Genomic DNA, 23,050 nt, shown 5'->3' on the forward strand with positions numbered 1-23,050 from the left:
ATGCTGTGGGGTACAAAAGGTTAATAAACTGATATTTGTGCCCAAAGAAGTTTATAGTCTAGTTGAAATGATGGGACATATTCACATGATTCAATTAGGTAACACGACTTGAGAGTATATCACAACATGATAGGCTGAAAAAATGACATGCTAATTTGTGAGACACAGAAATTGACAGGAGAGGGAAGTCCATGCTATAAAAAATATGGGTGTGCTTATTGTGAAGTTCAGATTCACACAGGAAGAGAGAGTGCAGAGGGCCCTGTGACCTTGCCTCTGAGTGGAGGAATTTTCAGAAGAGGAGGTGATGGGGGCCACCATCCTGGAGGACCTAGACACCTACATGACTGGATTTCAAGGAGTTGCCAGGAATTTTCCTTCAGCTGTCCTGAAATGTTTGGTAGAATGTACTCACCCCAGAGCCCACTTAGAACCATGTCCCACCCTGCCTGTGAGGGTTGTACCAGCCCAGAGAGAACCCACCAGGGGAGAAAGAATCAGCCTCTGTAGAATAAGACAATATTGTGTTTTTATACTTAATATTTTTTTTCTAGCTGGAAACAAATGGATAGTGAATAAGAAACGATGGGAAAGGTATCCTATAAACGAAGGAAGAGAGACTAGTTTACTGTTTTGCATATGTATGTATCTCTTGGTTTAAAATTCTGTTACTGAATTCAGAAACCTGTCTTAAACAGGAAGTGTAATTATTCCTGGAAAAGTCCTTTAAATTCCCCATGCTTAAGAGATAGTGAATTTCCATCTCTAGTGTGTTGCTTACTAGTTACGGAGCTGGGAGCGAGGTCAGTTTCTTCAGCTGCAAAATGAGGGTCTTAATACCCTTTTCATGGGATTTGAAGGGAGGTAATCAGAATATAAGTATGTAGATTTCAATTTGTCCCATTTTCTCTTAAAAGAAAGCTTTCTAACCTCAAACATGTTTAGTTTTAAAAATGGTTTTGAGCTTATGGCAAGTGGCAGTGAAAAAATACAGTCTGGCAAACAACTGTCCTTCAAAGATTGCCTTAAAGTCAGCTCGTTGGTTGAAAAGTAGGCCTTCAGTGTCTGTGATGGCTTGGAAATCAGAAAAGATCATAGAACTAGAGTGGAGACAGCACACTGTCCAGTTAACATTTCAGAGAAATAAGCTTTTCTTCATTTCTTAAATATTCTTAGGTCACTACAGTATTTATTGTGATGGTAGATTTTAGAAAGCTAGTTGTCTTCTCCATGGGGGTCTCTTGTCTATTTTCTGTAGTTAGATGGAGGCTAATATACTAGGCATATCAACCTTGACGAATGATCATAAAGTTATCAGCTTAAAATATTACCACTTATTATCACACAGTTCTGTAGGTCAGACGGCTCAGTATAACATGATTCAGTTGAGTCTTGTGTAGCACCTCATAAGAATCCAGGGATGAATCCTTACCAAGCTCATTTAGGTTGTTCGCTGAATTCTGTCCTTTGTAGCTGTAGTACTGAGGTCCCCATATCTCTTCTACATCTCCGCCAGCAGTTATTCCTGTAAGTTTTCTTTATGTACTTTTTCACACTGTCCATATGGCCACTCCGACAAAGATGGGTAAGGTCCCTCTCATGCTTTAAATCTTTCCAGTTTATCCTTTTGCCACATTTCTCTGTTTTTAAGGCTCGAGTGGTTTAGATTGAGTCCACCTGGATAATCCAGAAAAATCTCCTTCTTTTTAAGGCCCTTTAGCCTTAATTATCTCTGCAAAGTATCTTTGCCATGTAATGTAACATTCAAAGTTTGCAGAAATTTGAACATCTGAAAGGGGCCGTTCTGCTACCATAAAAAGTTAAAAGCTATTACTCTTCATTTTTAGAGCAGGTTGTCTTCCTAAGAAAACACTTACTTATTTCAGTTAAATGATCTTGGCTATGCCTGCCATCTAATAGGCTTGGAATATAATCTCTCAGAGAAGTAGTTCCTGGCATTTAATAGACGATAATTTGCCTCAGATATGTGCTTATTTGTTTGGGATTCTCTCCTAACACAAGTGCTAAGTGTTTCCCCCCATCCCTGTTATGGTTCTCAGTTGTAGGATCCATTTTCTAGAATACCAAATAGAAAAAAAAAAAGTATTTCTTATTAAGAATCATACTTCATTAAACCTAAATATTTTTTGGACATATTATTTGGGACAATGGTCAGGAAATGAATTAGAAATAGATTGTACTACATTTCCTGGTAATGTGGGCAAACATAGATGGTAAGTCATCTGTTGTCATCGGTAGGATTTAGCTGGTAGGAGAGACTCACATTTCTTGCTGAGGAACCATTCCGGTCATTGAGGGTGTGTTACTTCCAGGAAGGAGTTAAGTTCCTCTTCTTATGAGTGCAAACAGTGGCTGCAATGCCTGTAAATGAATCAAAAGAACGAGGAGCTGATTCTTGTATCCATGTTCTATTACTGATCATATTTTTTTTTACCCAGTTTAAGCAAATAATCTCTGATTCTTTTATCTTTCCAATATTTATTTCCTTCAGACTGATTTTCTCTTTCTCCCTTTGGCTCACTTCTTCTTAACCATTTCACTGCTAATTAGGATTTCTAACAAGAATGAACAGAAGTAAAGAAGTGAAGCGCACAGGTACATCTGACCCTAATTACTAGTGAGAGGTTTGGGGAATGATAAGGTGAAAACCAGTGACCGGAAAGTTGGACTCTTTAGTCATCCTTGCTAAATGCCAGTGACAGTCATTGATAACTGAGGGGCCCTACTCTAAACCTATGGATGACCTTTAATAAAAATATCTATACATAATTAGAATACAAATTATTTTATAAGATGATGGGGCAGCCTGGGTGGCTCAGCGGTTTAGCGCCACCTTCAGCCCAGGGCATGATCCTGCAGACCCGGAATCAAGTCCCACATCGGGCTCCCTGCATGGAGCCTGCTTTTCCCTCTGCCTGTGTCTCTGCCTCTCTCTCTCTCTCTGTCTCTCATGAATAAATAAATAAAATATTAAAAAAAAAGATGATGAAGCTGGACCCAGAAACATTTACTATCTTGTGCATAGTCACACAACACAAATACCATGTAAATTTTCTCAAATAATGTTCAGAAAGTTGACCCTATTTCATTCCTATATGGAGATGTCAAAACCAGAATTGGTCAGTGAGTTACAGTTGCATTGAATAAGAATCAATATGAATAAGCCAAGATAAGAATGCAAATCTGCTATTCTGTCTCATATGTGTTTCCACCAGCTTATGTCTGGCTAGGTATGGACAGTCCTAGGGAAAGTGAGTATGCTGTACTGTAGAGGTTATGTGTGGTGGAAAGCACCATATGTGTCATTACCTGCATCTTCACATGTTATTATTAGTGTGCCATGATGCCTTGTTTTCCACTAATAAATCACCATAAGCTTGAGGCCTTTGTCTTGACAACCTTATTTTCTCTAAGCCCAAGACCTTTCCATGGTCCCGGTGATATATGACTAGATCTCATCCTTGCTTGAATTCCTGTATATAAAGAATTTCTCTTCATTTTAAAGGCTTTTTCCTATTGAAATTCAGCCAAAATCTAATGAGAAAACTTATCCATTATGAAGTTTTACTCTTGAAGCAAATATGAATCTCCAGTTACAGAAATCTTGTAGGTACTATCTGCCTTTAGTTAGGAATTATTTAGAAATTGAATAAGAAATCCCTTTCATTGACTGACATTTTGAAGATTAAATCTGAAGCTTCTTGAACTTCATTACAGCTTCATGAATATTATAAGGCTCCCAAACTTAACCTGTCGTTTTGAAACTCAGCCAGGAAGGTATCAGTGGTGTTAAAAATTGTATTTATGGAATGCCTTTTCTTCTAACTGGTTTAAAGCACCCAGCACATTGTTTTGGTCTATCTCTATGACACGCATATAAGTTGTTAGGTAAAAGGTTTCACTATCCCCATTTTATAAGGTGGGTCACCAAGGGTCAAGGAAGTGATAGAAAACTAACAAAGAACACATAATTCTCTAGTAGATATTACTAAGCTCTGAATCTCTCTCTGGAAAAGTCACTTTCACTACTGGGTTTCCTCTTATTTGCCTCACATTGTGTTAGCTATGCATGCATTCAGCCCTCAACTTCTTCAGCCCAGTGCCCAGCCCCTGTGGTCCTCTTCTCTTCATTTGCCCACCCACTTGATTTCCATCAAAAAACCTCTTCCTACTCCAAGCCCTGGAACATCATTATTAATCTTTAAAGTGTGTGAGGTTCTCCCAGGGTGCTCTGGCCTCAACAATGGTGATGCTTTCTAAGCAGATTTATGATAAATCCCAGGAATCTTCATTTTAGAAGGTACCTTTAAAGGGTCCAATGCTCATAGTAGTTGAGTGCCCCACAATCCTGATATGGAGTGGAAAAGTTAGAAAGATTTTTAGAATCTTGAGTCTATTAACCATCGCTTAATAGATTCTAGGTCAGCTCTCTTATCTAGCGTAAGTTCCTGAGAAGCAAAACTGGAGGCAGAGATTCTTTTGCTAATGATTTATTGAGTTGTATTCTCAAGAGAAGGATAAGGAGGGAATCAGGAAAGGGCTGGGTAATAAGTTAGCAATTTCTCAGCTGGAGAGAAGTTTCAGTCTGATCCCACAAGTATGCACTGGAATACAGATTGGCCACAGAATTAGCAAGGGGTCTAGTCTTTGAATGTTAGAGGCAGTCAGTTATTTGGCCTAGTTCTTCTAGGGTATAGGGGAAGTGGTAGGGAGGAGCAGCCTTCCTGCTGAGGCATTTCCAGGTTGTATGAGAGAAATTCTTCATAGAAGAAGGTAGTAGGAGTTTGTTATTAGCATATCAGGGCTATGAGTATTCTGACTGGGAAAGGTAATCTGGGTAGGACACCAATAATATCTGCTACATCCCTCAATTCAACAAGAATCATCTTTATTCTTCCTAGTCTTGAGCTCGTGGCTTTGTCATTTGCCCAGTCCAGTATTAACTCTATATTTTTGTGTCTGGGTACCTTCCCTAGCAGCTTATATAACCACAGTTACTTAAAAACTTGTTCTTCACAATCCCCTTTCTAGATAGAAAAGTCCTACCCTGGAACCAGTCCATTAAAAGGGTACCATCTCTGGTCACTGTTAGTTTGCAGATGTCTACATGGCTCTTCCATGACTTCTTGTTTCCAAGATCCCAACACGGGTTCTCCCTTTCCTGCTTAACTTATTTGGTGGACTCTGCCTCTAGTTCCAAGAAGGACTTTTGTATTGCAGAACTCCAGGGGTATCATTTTCATTGCATTATCTGAGAATGGCACCTTCTAGAGATGTGCCGTAGGGCATCCCAGGCAATACTCCTTGGTAAAAGTGTTTTTCCTCTAGACTGGATTTCAGCAGAATCTAGCAGCCCAGTCTTGTCCTCTCTCAGTCTTTCATTTCCCAGGCTCTGCCTGGTGGTATTAGAAAAGCTAGGAATGCTTTTACCTCACTATGCCTGTTGCTTCTACCATGTTTCCCCCTTTCATAAGAATTTACCAAAGGTTTTAAAATCGTAAGAGGCCATCAAATGTTATTATACATTTCATTATATGGCAAACGAATAATGAAACTGAATGCTTCAATAAAATTACTTCACTTGATAGAGATGTTGCTAAAAGGTCCATATTACAAAGTAATAAATAAATTAAATGTGAAAAGTAGAGGACGGAGATATTAAGCTAGCTTCCCGGACCCTGGGATCACAACCTGCCTAAGACTTGGCCGTCTCGTAGAACTTAGGGTCAGTGTGCTATAGCAGAAATTTGGAAAGTACTACTTCCAACAACTTTCCTGCCAGAAAATTCCTATTCTAAAGATATAGCACAGTAATGTGTGCGGCAAAAGAGACTTATATTTTTAAAATTCATTTACAACAAAATTCACATAAGTGAAATAATTATAACTACTTGAACATACTATAATAAATATCATTATTTAATTTAAAAACTAATGTGGCAGCTGACAGGAATACAAAATTCACTAAAGAGAAAAGTTTACTTTGGTAACCAAAGCAAACAAAAGGTATAATTTGCATCTATCAAAGTGGGAAGTATTTTACAAAATGGTAGTATGTAGTGTTGGTCAAGATATGGTAAAATGGACATTCAAATATGCAGCTAATGGTAGAATAAATGGTATAGATTTTTTGAAGGACGGTTTTTTCAAAATATATAAAATGTCTAAAGAAACATCTTGATTGAGAAATTTTACTGCAAAGGATTCATACTAAGAAAATGATCCAATATACAATGATATAAATGTGTGTGTACAAACAGGAAAAATAAAAACTTTCAATATTCCTAACCCCCAACAGAGCAAATATTAGATGAATGCTAGGGTATATTATATATATAAATATATATACACATATATATTTTATTTTTTTACACATATATTCTAAATACTTTATTTTTTAAAGCAGTTTCAGAATCACAGCAAAATTGAGAGAAAGGTACAGAGATTTCCTATATACTCCCTGTCTCCATCAATGTACAGCTTTTCCTAGAATCAAGATTCCCTACCAAAGTGGTACATTTGTTATGATTTATGAACCTACACTGACCTATTATTATTAATCAAAGTCCATAGTACCACTGCTCTTGGTATAGTATCATACAGAGTATTTTCACTTCTGTGAAAAGCCCCTGTGCTGTGTCTATTCATCCCTCACCACCCACCTGAGCCCCTGGAAACCACTGATTCTTTTTTATTGTCTCTATAGTTTTACCTTGCCCAGAATATCTCTAATTTGGACTTACATAGTGTATATTCTTTACATATGGCTTCCTTTACTTAATAAAATGCATTTAAATGCCCTGCATGTCTTTTCACATCTTAATAGTATTTCCTTTTACCACTGAATAATAAATATACTCTTGTCTAGATGTACCATAGTTTCTTTATCATTGCTGATATATTATTACCATGGATGAAAAGGGCCCCATTTTATTGGGCTTTGTCAGCTATACTATAAATTGACATTTTCAAGGTGATATAATCTGAGCTCAAAGTTTGGAGGTTTGGAGAGCAGGAAAGTTTGGAAAAGATAGAGCAGGCTTGAAGTTTCTCGGGTCTAACAAGGTCAGGTAGAACAAGGCTTCTATGTGGCCTATTCCAGGCTGTATGATTCTGAATTTGGTTTGAGATCCAAAACCCAACTAACTATAGGAAAACATTAACTTTGCTTTGTTTGCCTATTTAAATTCACCTATCAGGATCCCTGGGTGGCGCAGTGGTTTGGCGCCTGCCTTTGGCCCAGGGCGCGATCGTGGAGGCCCGGGATCGAATCCCACGTCGGGCTCCCGGTGCATGGAGCTTGCTTCTCCCTCTGCCTATGTCTCTGCGCCTCTCTCTCTCTCTGTGACTATCATAAATAAATAAAAAAAATAAAAAATAAAAATAAATTCACCTATCTTCCTCAGGGCCTCTAATTCACTGGGTTGGAATAAGACTCTTCAGTTTATGCATGTTGAAAATAGTCACTGAGGACTGGACAACCATCTAGGAAAATAAAGCCTAAAAAGGAGGAGTTGGTAGGCAGCCCAGGTGGCTCAGCGGTTTAGTGCCACCTTCGGCCCAGGGCGTGATGCTGTAGCCCCGGGATCGAGTCCCATGTCAGGCTCCCTTCATGGAGCCTGCTTCTCCCTCTGCCTGTGTCTCTGCCTCTCTCTCTCTCTGTGTCTCTCGTGAATAAAATAAATAAATAAATAAATAAATAAATAAATAAATAAATAAGAAGTGTTGGTGCCAGAAAGAAACCTGAATCTTCAGTATTGAAAGTCTACTTGGACTCTGGCTTATTACTTTGTCTAAAACTCTCTAACAGGCTATTTAAAGTTCAGTAAATAATAGTATTATTGGTATCTTTATTAGCCAAGTTAATAAAGGCTTAGGTTTTTACTGTTTCCTCCACACTGTGTATTTGTACTTCTGTCAATATTGCTATGCAGGGAACCTCTTCTTCCATTTCCTTTCTTCACTCTGTGTCTTACATCTACTTAACAACAGTCTATGTCCAACCTCCTATATGAAGCCTCCCTGGAATTTTACAGTGATTGATTCCTTTTGTAAATTGTTGTCCTTAGAGGTGGATCCGTGCAATTCCACTCTTTAAAATATACAAGCAGCAGTCTCCAACATATGGAATGTGCACCATGAACGGCTGAGTGATTTTCAAAATGAGAATGTAGTCACTACAGTATTAAATTATTATTCTGTTAAATAAATACATAAGCTTACTTTATCCTTAAAATTTTATTTTAAAAGATATTAAAAATTCCTATTATTACAGCTACTAACATCTTCTTCCCCTCAGACAATTGGATGGATATGAGCCTTGAACAGCTCTCTTCCAACAACACTTAGTTCACAAGCTTAAAATGAAACAGAATTATGGTTCTATCTTTTTAGAGATTTGAAGAACTTTCTCACTTACTACTTCAGACTGAAATAATTGCCTGAACTTCCCAACCCTCAGTTTTTCCATTTATACACAGCTTATTTTATTTCTACAGACATTAAGAGCTCCTAATTTGACTAATATATTAAATAGACACTTCATTTATATTACAGTTTATATTCAGTAATCTCAAGTAATAGCTTATAGTCATCACATTAGGTTTCCTTTTGAAAGTGCTCAAGTGTACTCTAGTCACCATCAATAATAATCAAGCCTCAGTTAGGTCATGATCCTTCTCCTGAGCTGTCAGTCATTCACTATGAGAAACTTTGAGATAATATAGAAGACAATTGTCTAAATAGCTCTTATTGCTGGATGGAAAGAAGGAAGGTGTGTTTCCATTGCAGTTAGAGTCTATTCTGACAATATGATGATGGCTTTGCAATTGCAGTAGAAATAGGGGATGTGTTGTGGTGGATTTCTGGCAGCACAGTGGCCTGCAGCTATTCTTACTCTTTGCATACAAGCTTATCTGGGCTTCTAAAACTTGTATCTCCATCACATTCAAGGAAGTCAGGGGCACTGGAAACTCACCAATAAACCACAGTATCCCTTGGTACACAAAACAAACTTTTTCCCCTAGACTAATATAACTTGAAAAAAAATACACTACTGTATTTTTGTGCTGTTCTATATGAGCAGTTGCAGACGTACCTGGTGATTCTGATTCAACAGTTATGAAGGAAAGCAAAATCATTGCTGCCTTCACTTTATAGTTCTGTGAACTTTCAGGGGGCACAACTGAAAAATCAATGCCAAATGTTCTTAGAAAAGATTCTTTTAATGGGTTTCCTGTTGACCTCACCACTAGAAGCAGCTGTCATATTTGATCAATGTGGCAGTGTCATACTGATCAATTTTTTTCCCTGAGTTATCTTTCCCAAATATTTCTGAGCATATACAGGGTGAATATATAAGCCTTGGTTCCAGTGCTCATTTTTCATCAATCTCTACATTGGCTTTTTTTTTTTTTTTTGAAAGAGAGAGGGGGAAAGAGAGAATGCCAGCAGGGAGGGGGAGAGGGAGGAGAGAGAGAATCTTAACCAGGCCCCATACCCAGCGTGGAGCCTGATGTGGGGCTCAATTTCACCAGCCTGAGATCATGACTTGAACTGAAATCAAGAGTCTGGTGCTTAACCAACTGAGCCACCCAGATGCCCCTCTAAATTAGCTTTTTTATCCCTAGTTAAGGGTGGAATTCATGTCTACTGCTGCCTTTTGTTCCTAGTTATGAAGGAAATCAGCAGAGGGGGATTAATACCATGTTTCTAACTTCACTCAGAGTACTGTGACAACTCAGCATGCCTTGCGTTAATGAGAAGGAGGCTTCTTTGTATGTTAAGTTCATCTGAAAAATGCTGCAGAATATCAGGCCTCAAAATAGTACAGTACTTTAAAAGCACACATGCATCTATTTAACCCAGAGCATATACAAGCATACACACATGCACACATACACACATATACCCATGGTAAGAAAAAGTTCTATTACTCAATTTTATAACCTGAAATCAGGATTATCCTCAAATTACAAAGGATTTGATATAAATCTAGTACATAAACCTAGACTTTTCCTACCTTTATGATGAGTTTCATGTATCCATTCTTCATTCCTTCAATATAGCCTTGGTTATGACTAACCCTGTCCATTATATTTGCTATCTCAATTCTGAACCTTAGTGATTAGTGGGTGTCACGGCCTCTGTGTTCTCCCTTCTCTCTAGAGGTGGATACTTGTTTATATGTTTTTTAGTATCAGTTACATTAAGGGGTGGTCAGGCACATGTACCTCATCTAAATTCCAAGTCCTAATGAAAAATAATTGGCTTTATTACACTAGAAAAAGTCCCCTTTGGGTATGAAAATGAACAAGGAATAAGTGTAGACAGAGATCATCTTGACCACATTTGTGTTTGTCTCATGTACCCTCATCTAAGAATAACTAGAAGCCATGAGGAAAAAATCTTGATACGTTGCCCAATTACTTCAGTAGAACTGAATCCCATGATTGAAGCATTATCCAAAAATGGTGTAACACCTGGCATCCTAGAAAGCAAAATTCCCATAAAACAAAAAAATCTCACAGTCAACAGAAATATTGGCCCAGTGATACTAAATTCCATATGTTCCTCAAATGCATTTTTGATGAGTGTGATTTGATGAGATTGAACAAGGTCAGTTTGCAAAAACCTGACCCCAATAGTCTAAGTTAGCAGTCTAGGTTAACTACAGGCACACACAGTGGGTGCTACTTGAGAGAGTTCCTTGTGGGACATTAAGAGCCTCCTCTAAGTTTGTTCTTATTCTGTGACTTCCAAACTGTTATTGCCAACCAAGGCTATATGCCTCAAGGGTTCTTGTTTAATTAGATTCTTAAGTTAACCTCTGTGGTTATTTCCCCCAGAACAGAAAGGTACACTTCCAGCTAAGCTCATGGACAATTGTGTCCAGAAGGATTGACCCTTGAGTAGTCTGGGAACTCAAATAAAATCTTAGGAAATCAGTTAATAGTTTCTTGAGGCTAGGTCAATCTGAGGTCATAGAATCTAGAATATTAATTCTTAGTGGTGTGTTTCTTTTCAAATAATTTTTGTCTGTTTTTAAATTTTCTCTATAGAGTAATGAATGGAACATCTATATGAAAGAGCCATGCAAAGTATTCTGCCTCTATGTCAACACGTTCCATGTGAAATAAATCATGGTGACCTCACCATGTGATGAAATATGTGGAAGTCCTCTTTATAGATTATATAATCTACAAGTAAGGGAGAATTTTATTTTGCACACACAAACATTTATTAATGTGGTGGCAAACACCACATCTTTCTATGAACCTGCTGAGTAAAATATCACTCTTGGATTACAACTAAGTGAGAGACAGAGCAACATAATACTTAAGAATGAGAACTCTGGAGTCATACCAGCTAGGTGTCAGGCTAGTCACCACCACTATACAGCTGTGTGATCTTGAACAAGTCACTCAACCCATTATTCCCTGGATTTTCTGTAAATAAGCTGGATATAGTAATATCACTGATTTCATAAGTCATGGTGAGGTGAATAAGATAATATGTGTAAAGCATTTGATTAAATTCCTATCACATAGAAAGCACCTGGTTAAATTTCTATCACATTAAATTCCTATCACATTTGATCATGTTATCTCTGTATATGATGCTGGGTCAGGTTTGATGGAATTCTTGCAGATTTTTAAAACAAAGCTTGTATTTTAGAAAAATTTTAAGGAAAAGTTGCAGATTTTTATCAGGGAGTTCTTATATTCTCTGCACTCAAGTTTCTCCTATTGTGAACAATTCATATTGCTATGTTACATCTGTCAAAATTAATGCACCAATATTGGTACATTATTATTAACTGCACACCATATTTTTTTTTCATATTTTATCAGTTCTCCTTTTTTGTGTTCCAAGATCCCACCCAATGTATCACATTATATTCATTTCTTTTTTTTTTATAAATTAATTTTTATTGGTGTTCAATTTACCAACATACAGAATAACACCCAGTGCTCATCCCGTCAAGTGTCCCCCTCCGTGCCCGTCACCCATTCACCCCCACCCCCCGCCCTCCTCCCCTTCCACCACCCCTAGTTCATTTCCCAGAGTTAGAAGTCTTTATGTTCTGTGTCCCTTTCTGATATCTCCCACACATTTCTTCTCCCTTCCCTTATATTCCCCTTCACTATTATTCATATTCCCCAAATGAGTGAGAACATACACTGTTTGTCCTTCTCCGATTGACTTACTTCACTCAGCATAATACCCTCCAGTTCCATCCACGTTGAAGCAAATGGTGGGTATTTGTTGTTTCTAATGGCTGAGTAATATTCCATTGTATACATAAACCACATCTTCTTTATCCATTCATCTTTCGATGGGCACCGAGGCTCCTTCCACAGTTTGGCTATTGTGGACATGGCTGCTAGAAACATCGGGGTGCAGGTGCCCCGGCGTTTCATTGCATCTGAATCTTCGGGGTAAATCCCTAACAGTGCAATTGCTGGGTCGTAGGGCAGGTCTATTGTCTCCTTAGACTTCTCTCTGTTCTGACAATTCTTGAACTTCCTTTGTTTCTGATGACCTTAACAGTTTCCAGGAGTTCTGGTCAGATATTTTATTTAATATTCCTGAAGTTGGGGATCCCTGGGTGGTTCAGAGGTTTAGCACCTGCCTTTGGCCCAGGGTATGATCCTGGAGTCCCGGGATCAAGTCCCGCGTCAGGATCCCTGCATGGAGCCTGCTTCTCCCTCTGCCTGTGTCTCTGCCTCTCTCTCTCTTTCTCTCTGTGTGTCTATCATGAATAAATAAATAAAACCTTAAAAAAATTTTAAAAATAATATTCCTAAAGTTGAGTTTGGCTGATGTATTTCTTACGGTCAGACTGGGATTATGGGTTTTGGGAGGAAGACCACAGACATGAAGTGTCTTCTCAACACAACAGATTAAGAGAGTACCCTATCAATTTATTAATGATGATGTAACGTTGATTACCTAAGACAGTATTTACCAGGTCTCTCTTTTAATACCTCTTTTAATGCTGTGCTCTTTGAAAGCAAGTCATTAAGTATATTCCACTTATGGGATGGGGAATTATTCTTCACCTTCTTAAGGGCAGGGCATACATTTTTTGGAATTCTTCTGTTTATATTTGTCTCTTCTCCATTTATGTTTTTAAATTTAATAATTTATGTATATGAACATGGACTTGTGAGTAGATTTTATACTTTGGGGTATAATTCAATACTATATTGCTTATTTTGTTGCTTAAATTGTTCAGCTTTGGGAAAGACCTTTGGGTAGTCTTTCAGCTGACTCTAGTGTCCTTTTGACATTTATCTTGGTTTTGTTTTGTTTTGTTTTGTTTGTTTTTGTTTTTAGCACTTCCTTAGTTTCTGGCATTGCAGGATGCTCTAGGCTCATCTTGTACATTTTCTGCCCCAGCCCTACAATTGTTTATTTCTCCAAGAGTCTTGATTCTTTTATTAGAAAATGGTTTTAGAAACCAAGACCTGGGCACTGGGTGTGCTTATTGCTTTTGGGTATTGTAGCTTCAGTCCACTGAATTGAGAAATATTTATATACCAGTCCACATCTAAATATATATATTATATAAATATAATACTATATATAATTATTTCTACATAAACTTATCAATATATTAAGCTAAACTTAAATTCATGCTAATGCCTTCAGCTTGATTCCAGTACCACATGGCTTATTCCAGTTTCCCCCTTTGCTTATCTGTAACTTTCCATTCCAACTATGATAAACTTGGCTTCTACCATCTGCCATGCATTGATTTATTTGTTCAACCTTGGTGCATGTACAGCTATTTCAGAATTGTTAACCCACACTCTATGGGAAACAATTTGGCCAACTAGGCTATATTGCTTGTATTCCATTTCTGAATATAATTTTAATAGATTCAGATCAGCCCTCTAACTTCTCAAAGAGGTCCTTCTTATAGAATCTATATTTGGCATTCTTGTTTCTTTAAATATGCCCTTTATAATCTGAGCAGAGCAGTTGACATCCAAGCAGATTTAAATAAAGTCTGCACCCTGTATTTGTTTATCAACAGATTCTGCTAAGAATTCTTTTCCTGTATATGCTTGACAACATTAATCTTAAAAACCACTCTTTCAATTTCTGCGACACATATTGACTAAAGTCTCACTAGCCATGAGTTCTTATTGGGGCCTTAGGAATACCAAATTTGATTCTTTCAAGAGATGTTATTGGAAGAAACTGCATAAAAAGGAATATGCCACTCAAGAAATCCCAACAGTTGCAACATTGGTACAGATAGTATTGTGATCTACACGGACTGTTGTCTACTTAAAATATCAACATAAAATACCAACTAATAGTGACCTAGGAAGATGAACCATAAATTAAAATCCATAGTAGATCTCATTCTTAGGTGGTACAGGCAAGCTAATAAACCTTATGACCTATATTTAAATCCCAAAGTCTGTTTAGAATTTGATAGGCTTCTATTCCAGGCTTCCAACTTATCTACTTGACATATGAATTCCAGGGAAAAGGCTGAAGGATATGAAATTGTTTAATATGTACCAAAGTATGTTTCTTATGCATTGTATTTTGTCAAGTTATAGATACTTACCGTATTAATAAGAAGTCAATTATGAAAGTACATAAAATGCCAATGCCATATAATTCTATGGTATTGTTTTTGTAATAAATAAGACTCTATATTGCCTACCAGACAATGCTATATTAAGTCCTAATTAAATAGCTCAGAGATCAGTAGAATATTTACAAATAGCTATTATATTTCTGCAAAATCCACTCTAATTAGCTCAGTCCAAACACTGCAACATAAAACTGGAGGTACATTAAAAAGGATAAACTATTGACAGGAACTCAAAATAGATCATAATAGCATTGAATCATAGAACTCTCTTACATATGTAGAAGGAAGCATGTTTCCTATCATCCATAAATAAGTAGAAGTGGTGCTGTGAGCATAGATACGCCTTCTTAGAGTTTGATAGAGACCCGGAGGAGTAAGCAAGGAATCTGACCCCGCAGGTTGTTGAGAAAAGAGTTGGTGCCTGATGAATTTTAGCAACACTTTAACTTCTCTCTGTGGTTAAAGCAGCCAGCTCTCTGTAACATACTTTATCTCTATGATTACCTGCCAAATGCTTACTGCAAACCCTCAAAGATTAGTTACCCAGGGGGAGTGGTTTATAACTTCATGACAGCATTTTGTGCTGGATCAATAATAAAGGCAAAGGCACATAGCAAGCTGCCCTTGTTTTCTTTGAACTATCCCTCTAATTCAATGTACTGTTACTGACTGGATTCTCAGCATCATTTAAACACAGCAGCAATTGTTCTCATTTGTTTTTCACACACACCATAATTTTTTAACGAATTACCTAAAGTGCAATTGTATTTTCAAGGAATTGAGGCTTACCATATATTATCATCAATTTGCAGAGAGTCTGCTGTTCACGTGTCATATAAGTGGGGGATTTCTCTCTTAACAAAAGATTGTGATGGTGAATTTAGAAAAATGTACTGCTCACATATGTTAAACCCAGGTGGGTTTAAGCAATAGAAAATCAGCTAATAATAACAGTGATAATAACATATGCTCGGTTAAATGAACCTTCCTTTCTTCTATCCTACATAGGAGTTAATTTACATTTTAATAAACTGAACAGAAAATAATGGAGGGATCATATTTTTCTGTGGTGTGAACAGAGAAAGGCTAAGCAGTTGTGAATTTCATCACAAATTCTCCCTGGAAAAGCAGAAAGAAAATTTAACAGTCTAGATCTTCAAGAAAAACTGAAGGCACTTTCATCCTTTGAGGTCATTATTTTTAAAATGATCTGATTAATCTTTCTTCAATCAATCTGATATTTAGGTCAGTTAGAGGAATATGAATTTTATTTTCTTAACAATATAAAATAATACAGCCCTTTCTATTTTGATCTGAATTTAGAGTGTATCAAATGATATACTGAGTATATAATGCTTTCAGATAGAGAGGCTGTGCCGAGTTATAAATGCCAAGAAATCAGAAGAATATTTTCTCTGGGATAGTTATGTTTATCACTATTTCCCAAAATACTTCCTTATTTTATGATGAGATAGAAGAATGCTTGTTTTGTTTCTTTTTAGTTTGAAGTTAATACTGAGGGTCTAAATTTGAAAAGGCAACTAGATTTATGCATAGTGGTGGGGTTGCTCTAAGAAATAGAACAGTCATCAACCAAAGTACTCTTTTGCACTCCAACATTCTCTCAATTTCTATTCTTTATCCTTTCACTTTCAGCATTCAAACTGAGACAATTATTATTATAAACTCAGAAAAAATAAATATCAAACTGATTGTTTTTGCTTACAAATGTCTTTTCTGTTAGGGGAGTTCTCCAGCGCTTGGATACTTGCATGCATAGTGCCACTTGGTCCCTGCCAAGGGGACTGGAGGCCACTGCCTCTATACTTATTAGCTACGTGACCCTAAGTTTAGGACCCCTGGGATTTCAGTAGGACAGACAATGTACTTCCTTCCCAAATTTTATGCAACTAAGAAGTAGACCCAGGAGTCAAACAGATGTTGTGTTAGTAATGTGATTTTATATATAGAAAATTCAAAAGAATTTATTGAAAATTGGAATTAATAAATTAATTTAGCAAGCTTGTAGGATGCAAGGCTAAAATACAACTATCAAGAGTGTTTCTATATACTAGCAACAAATAACATTTTTTTCAAATATGCCAATTGTTGCAGCATAATAAAAATCAAATACGTATATTCTGCCCACTGAAGAACTACAAAACATTGCTGGAATGGATTTAGGAAGCTCTAAATAAAGAAAAGCATTCTGGACATGCTCTAAATTAGGAACTTGACATAAGTTACATGGTTATGAACTTTTATAAACATTTATTGATCTGTACAAGAAAGATTTCTGCACTTTACCATATATGAGTTATACCTCAGTTAATTTTTTTAAGATTTTATTTTTAAGTAATCTCCACACCCAACATGGGGCTCAAACCTATGACCCTGAGATCAAGAGTTGAGTGTTCCACTGACTAAGCTAGCCAATAACCCCCCCCCCATTTTTTTTAAAGTTAAAAACAACCAAAAAACTAACTGAAAGAAACCACACTGGATTAAGGACATAGATTAGATATATGGCCAAGATAGACTTTTCAGTACTTGATCCTAGAACTAGAGAGATTAACCTGTCTAGCCTACTGGCAGGGCTACACAACAGCCCACATCTACCCAAAGCCTCAGAACCAGCCAGAACCTTTGAGTACTGTCAGATGATTGTTTCCAAATGTGAAAGCAAAGGGCAGAGTTGAGCATGCCCAGTTTCTTCTTTTTGTTTTTTTTTTCTTTTTTTCTTTTTCCAGTTTCTTCTTAAAATGAATCACTCATCTCTTACCATTAGGTAAGTCAGGAGGCCTGAAGTGCTAGTTAATAGGGAGTCTCTTTAATAGAAGCATTTAACTGAAAGAAAAGAAGGGAATGAAGTATTAATTAAAGGGAAAGAAGTCCCCATTTGTGACTTAATTTTAGTCTTCACATGTTGTAAAAGAGTGATCATAGAAGCTATCACATATTGTGTAAAGAGTAAAACGATAAACTATGTGAATGGCTTTGCCATGTAGCAGTAAATGTAGAATTGGAAAAGCAAAGCATAGAAACTTTAGAGGGGGAAGAGATCTTTAGAAAGATAAGCTGATACACTTGTATTTTTTTTAAATTAGGAAACTGAGACCCAAGGAGGTCTAGACTTTTATGTAAGTTCCATGGCATGCTGGAAATGTACCGACGTATTGTAGCAGCACTGCGTCTGCATCTGGGTCCCAGGTGTTCGTGTGCCTCATCCAGAGTTCTTTATGCTATACCATTCTACAGAATAGACATCCTAACTGGAAGCAGATAGAACCTCCAACCCTTCCCCCTACTGCCATGAAGATCCTGTTTTCAGAGGGTATGCAGTCAGTGCTCCCTCCTTCCCCCCTGTGAAGACCATGCGTGCTGCCTCACTCAAGCAACAACTTGTAGCCCTTATTGTGTTGTAGCAATAAGAGCAAGATTACTGCTTAGAATCAAGGTAGCTATTTTTACAATCCACTCTGAGGTAGTTAAGCAGGTATTCTTTTGAAGGTAAATAAACACAGTCAACTACAATTATTTGATTCTATTTAGTGTATTAGGAAAGGTAATGATTTAATGATACCCTAGTGGTCTATAACAGTTAACACACCACAGAAAACTGAATCATAAAATCCCCTTCTCACTAAAAATCCTGCCATTAGTATTATGAAAGGGAACTAAATCCCAGGGAACCCCAGTGTTTACACCTTCCCACCAAGTGACAATATTATTATTGGATTCTCTATTCACTGGTCATGAAAATATAGGATATGGGGGGTACAGGGAAACCTCTAACATATTCTGTTTATTCAGGACAGATCCTTGCAACATTATCTGAGACAGTTGCTATGGCAAAGAAAATGGTCCCATAAAGGCCAGATGATTTTCTATGTTGCACCCTCCCAAATGCTAGCTCATAATGAGCTGGGGTAGTAGTTGATGGTGGCACCCCCTTCATGTGCAGACCCAGTGGGCTTGCAAGGTAAAGAAGTGCATGTGTTCGCTTCACATTTACACAAACACACAAACTGTGTTTATTTTGGAAAGGCGTGTGAATTACAAATATTTCCTGCAAACATGTGCCTAGCTTCCTGGCTGCCTGTATAATGAATACTGACAGGATGAGTTTCTTTGTCATAGCTTGCTCTTAAAAGACTGGGTGTCAGTACTTTTACTCAGAGAGACAGCTGTGCACATCTGGAAGGATCCTAGGGAGAAGGCCTAAACAAGCTTGATGATGATCCTGGTACACAGCAGGATGCCCTCTCCTCAACCACCAAAAAAGTTCTGCATCTGTAGATTTCTATATCTGTACCCACACCGCCCCTGAGTGTAACAGAAAAAAATAAGGATCAGGATTGCATTTGGGATACCACTGCTCCTTCCTCAATTGTAAATGGGGAGATTAATGTCTATTTGGCAGGATTATCATGAGCTCATTATTTGAACAATGTATAAACAATCCAAAAATAGTAGCTAGTGTTAATGTGTATACTTCCCATTAACATTTACCTACTGTTATCTAATCTAAAATTAGTTAAAATTGGCAAGAATAATCTAGTCTACTAATTGTTTATTGTACATATACAAAAATGCATGTATTTTTATATACATATAAGAATAACATCATAACTTCAGTAAAAGATACACTTAGAGGCTGGTGTGGCTCAAGAAACGTCACCACTTAACCAGTTTGTCTGGTTTACACCTGTGCTTCCAGAATCATTATTATTTCACTCTCAAAAGTGGCCCAGTTTGGTCAATAAGTTATATGACTGCCCTAAATAAGAATCAAAAGGAAAATATTGATCCTTGAGAAATCCAAGAGCAATTACAGTCTCAATGCTTATAAATAACATACCCACCAGACAATCCTAGCTTAAAAAGTTTGTACTGGGGACATCAACATAATTTTGAAAATACATAATACATCTTTAATAGCAGTTACCAAACAAAAACAAGAAACTCAGTGGTTGTTAAGGCTTGCCCCAACAGAGAATTTTTCATGAAGAACACTAGGTATTTATTCTCCTATTTTCTCACAGTTTGCTCCTGGGTTCTTTAACTTGAAACAGGTGGTTTTGTATTGACTAGAACCCTTTAAGAGGCTGCTGCATTGAAGGTTATTTGCCTCTCGATTTTTGTCTGTTTTTTTTTCTCCCCCTCTCTTTAATTCCTTGTAACTTCTTTCATTCTAGCAGTTTTAACATTTAGTTCCAGCACTTGGAGGTTTCAAACAGTCTTTAAAGCCTTCTTTAAAACTTAACAGATAGATGACAGTCATTTATCTCTTTAATATTCAAATATAAAAGAGATAGAAAGGAAACTAACATTAAGAGCCAAGAGTTCTTGGTGACAAACCAAGTTACCCTATTTCAATGACTTCACAATTTTGCAGGGATGTTTGGCTTCTGCTTTCTATAAACTTCTATACTTGCTCTGTGTGGTTTGGTTTTAAAGTGTATTCTCTGCCTGTCTTACTTTTTACTTCCTTTCTATTGAGAAAATATTACTTTGAGTAAATCACATTTTTAATAATTTCCTAGTAAGCAATTGTGGAAGACAGGGTGAGATGGAATTCTTCCCGTCTTCAATCTGTCCTTGGTATTTTGTATCTCACTTTAGGGTAGCTACAAGTATTTTTGTCACATTTTCAACTATATCTAAATAATTAAGTTTTAAAAAATAACTTGTTAGCAGCATGTGGGTGGCATAGTCAGCTATACATCAGACTCTTGGTTTTGGCTCAGGTCCTGATCTCAGGGTCATGATATTAAACCCCGCATCAGGGGTGTCAGGCTCCATACTCAGCTTGGAGTCTGCTTGGGATTCTCTCTCCCTCTCCTTCTGCCCCTCCCACTCATTCTCTCTCTCTCTCTCTCTCTCTCTCTCTCTCTCTCTCAAATAAATAAATAGATATTTAGAAGAAATAACTTTTTAGCAATGTCTTATTTCTCAAGCTTAACATCAAAGTCAAAGCTGTTTATCATCTTATATCTTCCAAACACTTCAATCTTCTCTCACTTCTCTGCTACTCTCTGGTAGGAACCTCAGTGTCCAGTGATCTACCTAGGGTGGAAGAAAGAGGTCAGCTGGCTGGGGGAACAAGGAGCTTCGTGCTATTCTCAACCCCATCAATGGCTGAACTCATGGCCTTTCCCAGCTTCTAGCGCTTGAAGCATAAGTGGAATAGATCCCTCACTATTAGTCTAGGGTGGGGATAAGGGGAAAGGGGAGGGAAAGTCCGCTGTAGAGAGAAGCAGATTTCTGGAACTAAGTACAAAATCTCTGAATTATGCCAGTGATGTGTTCCAAATCTATTTTGTTTTATAAACCTATTATCTTTTTTCAACATATCCAATTGGTTCCTGAATTTCTCATCTATACCTAAGTCCTTAAGTTGAAACTTCTGTATGGAGCTCATATCTAACTTTATACTATTCTTGTGATACTTGCTGGGCAGTTGGGGAACTTTTGATCACTGTGACATAGGTAGAAATGATTGCAGGGTTTTTGAAATTCATGGGTAAAGGTTAAAGTCTAAAATTAAATGTGATGTATGACTTTTCCATCAAGAAACAATTTACCAGGGTGCCTGGGTGGCTCAGTGGTTGAGCTTCAGCCTTTGGCTCAGGTCATGATCCTGGAGACCTGGGATCAAGTCACACATCGGGCTCCCTGCATGGAGCCTACTTCTCCCTCTGCCTGTGTCTCTGCCTCTGTGTGTGTGTGTGTGTGTGTGTGTGTCTCATGAATAAATAAAGAAAATCTTTTTTTTAAAAAAAAGAAACAATTTACCTGAGTTTCTAATAATCAGCAAATCTGATTCAAATATTTCTATAGTTTCAACCATATATAAGGAGAGATTCATACTACCTCGTTCTTCTTTTTTTTTAAAAAAAAAATATTTATTCATGAGAGACACACAGAGAGAGGCAGAAACGTAGAAAAATGGAGAAGCAGCATCTTCCCAGGGAGTCCACTGTGGGACTCGATCCCCTGACCCAGGAGAACATTCTGAGCCTAAGGTAGATGCCCAACCGTGGAGCTACCCAGGTGTCCTTACCTAGTTCTTCTTAATCTGGGTTTTTGTGGCCCTAGAGATGGAAAAATAAGTGGAATCATCAAGAGAAAATATCAGGGTTTAGGTAACACACAAACTGAGTTATTATAGATTGTGAATTGTCATAGAGGATATAAAAAACATTTTTTCAGTACTGTGATAGAGGGAGAGTTTTAATATAAGTGTCTGTGAGCCAAGAGGGAATGAGTTATTTTTACTGCTCCTTAAGGACTTCCTTGCAATATTTGAAAGTTCTTTATTTTCACCTCTATGGAGTTTACTTCATATGTTATAAAACCATTATTGAATTCAGAAAATAAAATTGAATAAACTATTTGCAGATAGAGTTAGAACTAGTCACATGCATGAGGCTTGAACAAGTGAACTTGGTTTTTCCTTCCTTGGGTCTCCAGTGAGACCCCTGAAAAGCATCTAAGAATTGAACATATAATCCTAGACCTCATTATTGCAACCTTGGTAGCAGTCTGTTTTATGTTGCAGGTAATGAAAGCTTAGAAGAAAACTATGTTCAGGACAGTAAGATGGGGTTTGTCATCAATGCTATCTATGCCATGGCTCACGGGCTGCAGAACATGCACCACGCCCTCTGCCCAGGCCACGTGGGCCTCTGTGATGCTATGAAGCCCATTGACGGCAGCAAACTCCTGGACTTCCTCATCAAGTCCACGTTCATCGGTGTGTCTGGAGAGGAGGTGTGGTTTGATGAGAAAGGGGATGCTCCTGGAAGGTAAAGCAGTCTTTTCTGTAATGGGTTCGAATAACCTTGTGACCCTCCCTGAGCTAGACAGATGGCAACTTGGGTCCATTTGGTGTCATGATTTCTAGGTGTCATAAGGATAGACAGGTCAAATCTTAGATGGAAATTATGTTATAAAACGTTGAAAACTTGTTGGTAAACACCCACAATCCTGTTTTTTTCCAGTGCCACCTCCCCACCAGCTATTTATTACCCTGGCCCTTTCCTCAGAATGCATGGGACTTCCTACAAGCCCAAGAAACTGAAGAGATTATACCTGAGTAGTGGGCCCCTCCCTGGCAGTGCCAGCACCAGACCAGCATCTTTCTGATGGATTAGTCCCAATACCATGCTGGTTGTGTAATATTTTAATAAGAGCTTAATATATGAAGAGAACCAAGTCCTACTTGTGTATCTGCTTCCTTTAGGCCAACTTATGTTCCTACTAACACGTCTCTTAACACAAAAAAGAAAAGAATTTTCTTTCTGGTATTCCAGAGAGTTAATCAAGAAGCAAAGAAAAATTAAACCTGACTGATATACATGTATTTTCGCCAAGTCATTTTGTATATAGTCTGTTCTGCAACAG

The 23,050-nt window shown here is 37.5% G+C and overlaps 1 protein-coding gene across 2 annotated transcripts in view; it reads left to right on the forward strand.

The window, feature by feature from the left end:
• Positions 1–23,050, forward strand: part of GRM1 (glutamate metabotropic receptor 1) — a 396,243-nt gene that overhangs the window by 309,029 nt on the left and 64,164 nt on the right. For both annotated transcript variants that reach the window (XM_055310985.1, XM_055310986.1), the window contains exon 4: positions 22,206–22,452. In XM_055310985.1, the coding sequence (XP_055166960.1) occupies positions 22,206–22,452 (247 nt within the window). The remainder of the gene's footprint in view (positions 1–22,205; positions 22,453–23,050) is intronic.

This window comes from Nyctereutes procyonoides, unplaced genomic scaffold (genome assembly GCF_905146905.1).
Source record: "Nyctereutes procyonoides isolate TBG_1078 unplaced genomic scaffold, NYPRO_anot_genome, whole genome shotgun sequence".
Classification (NCBI taxonomy): Eukaryota; Metazoa; Chordata; class Mammalia; order Carnivora; family Canidae; genus Nyctereutes; species Nyctereutes procyonoides.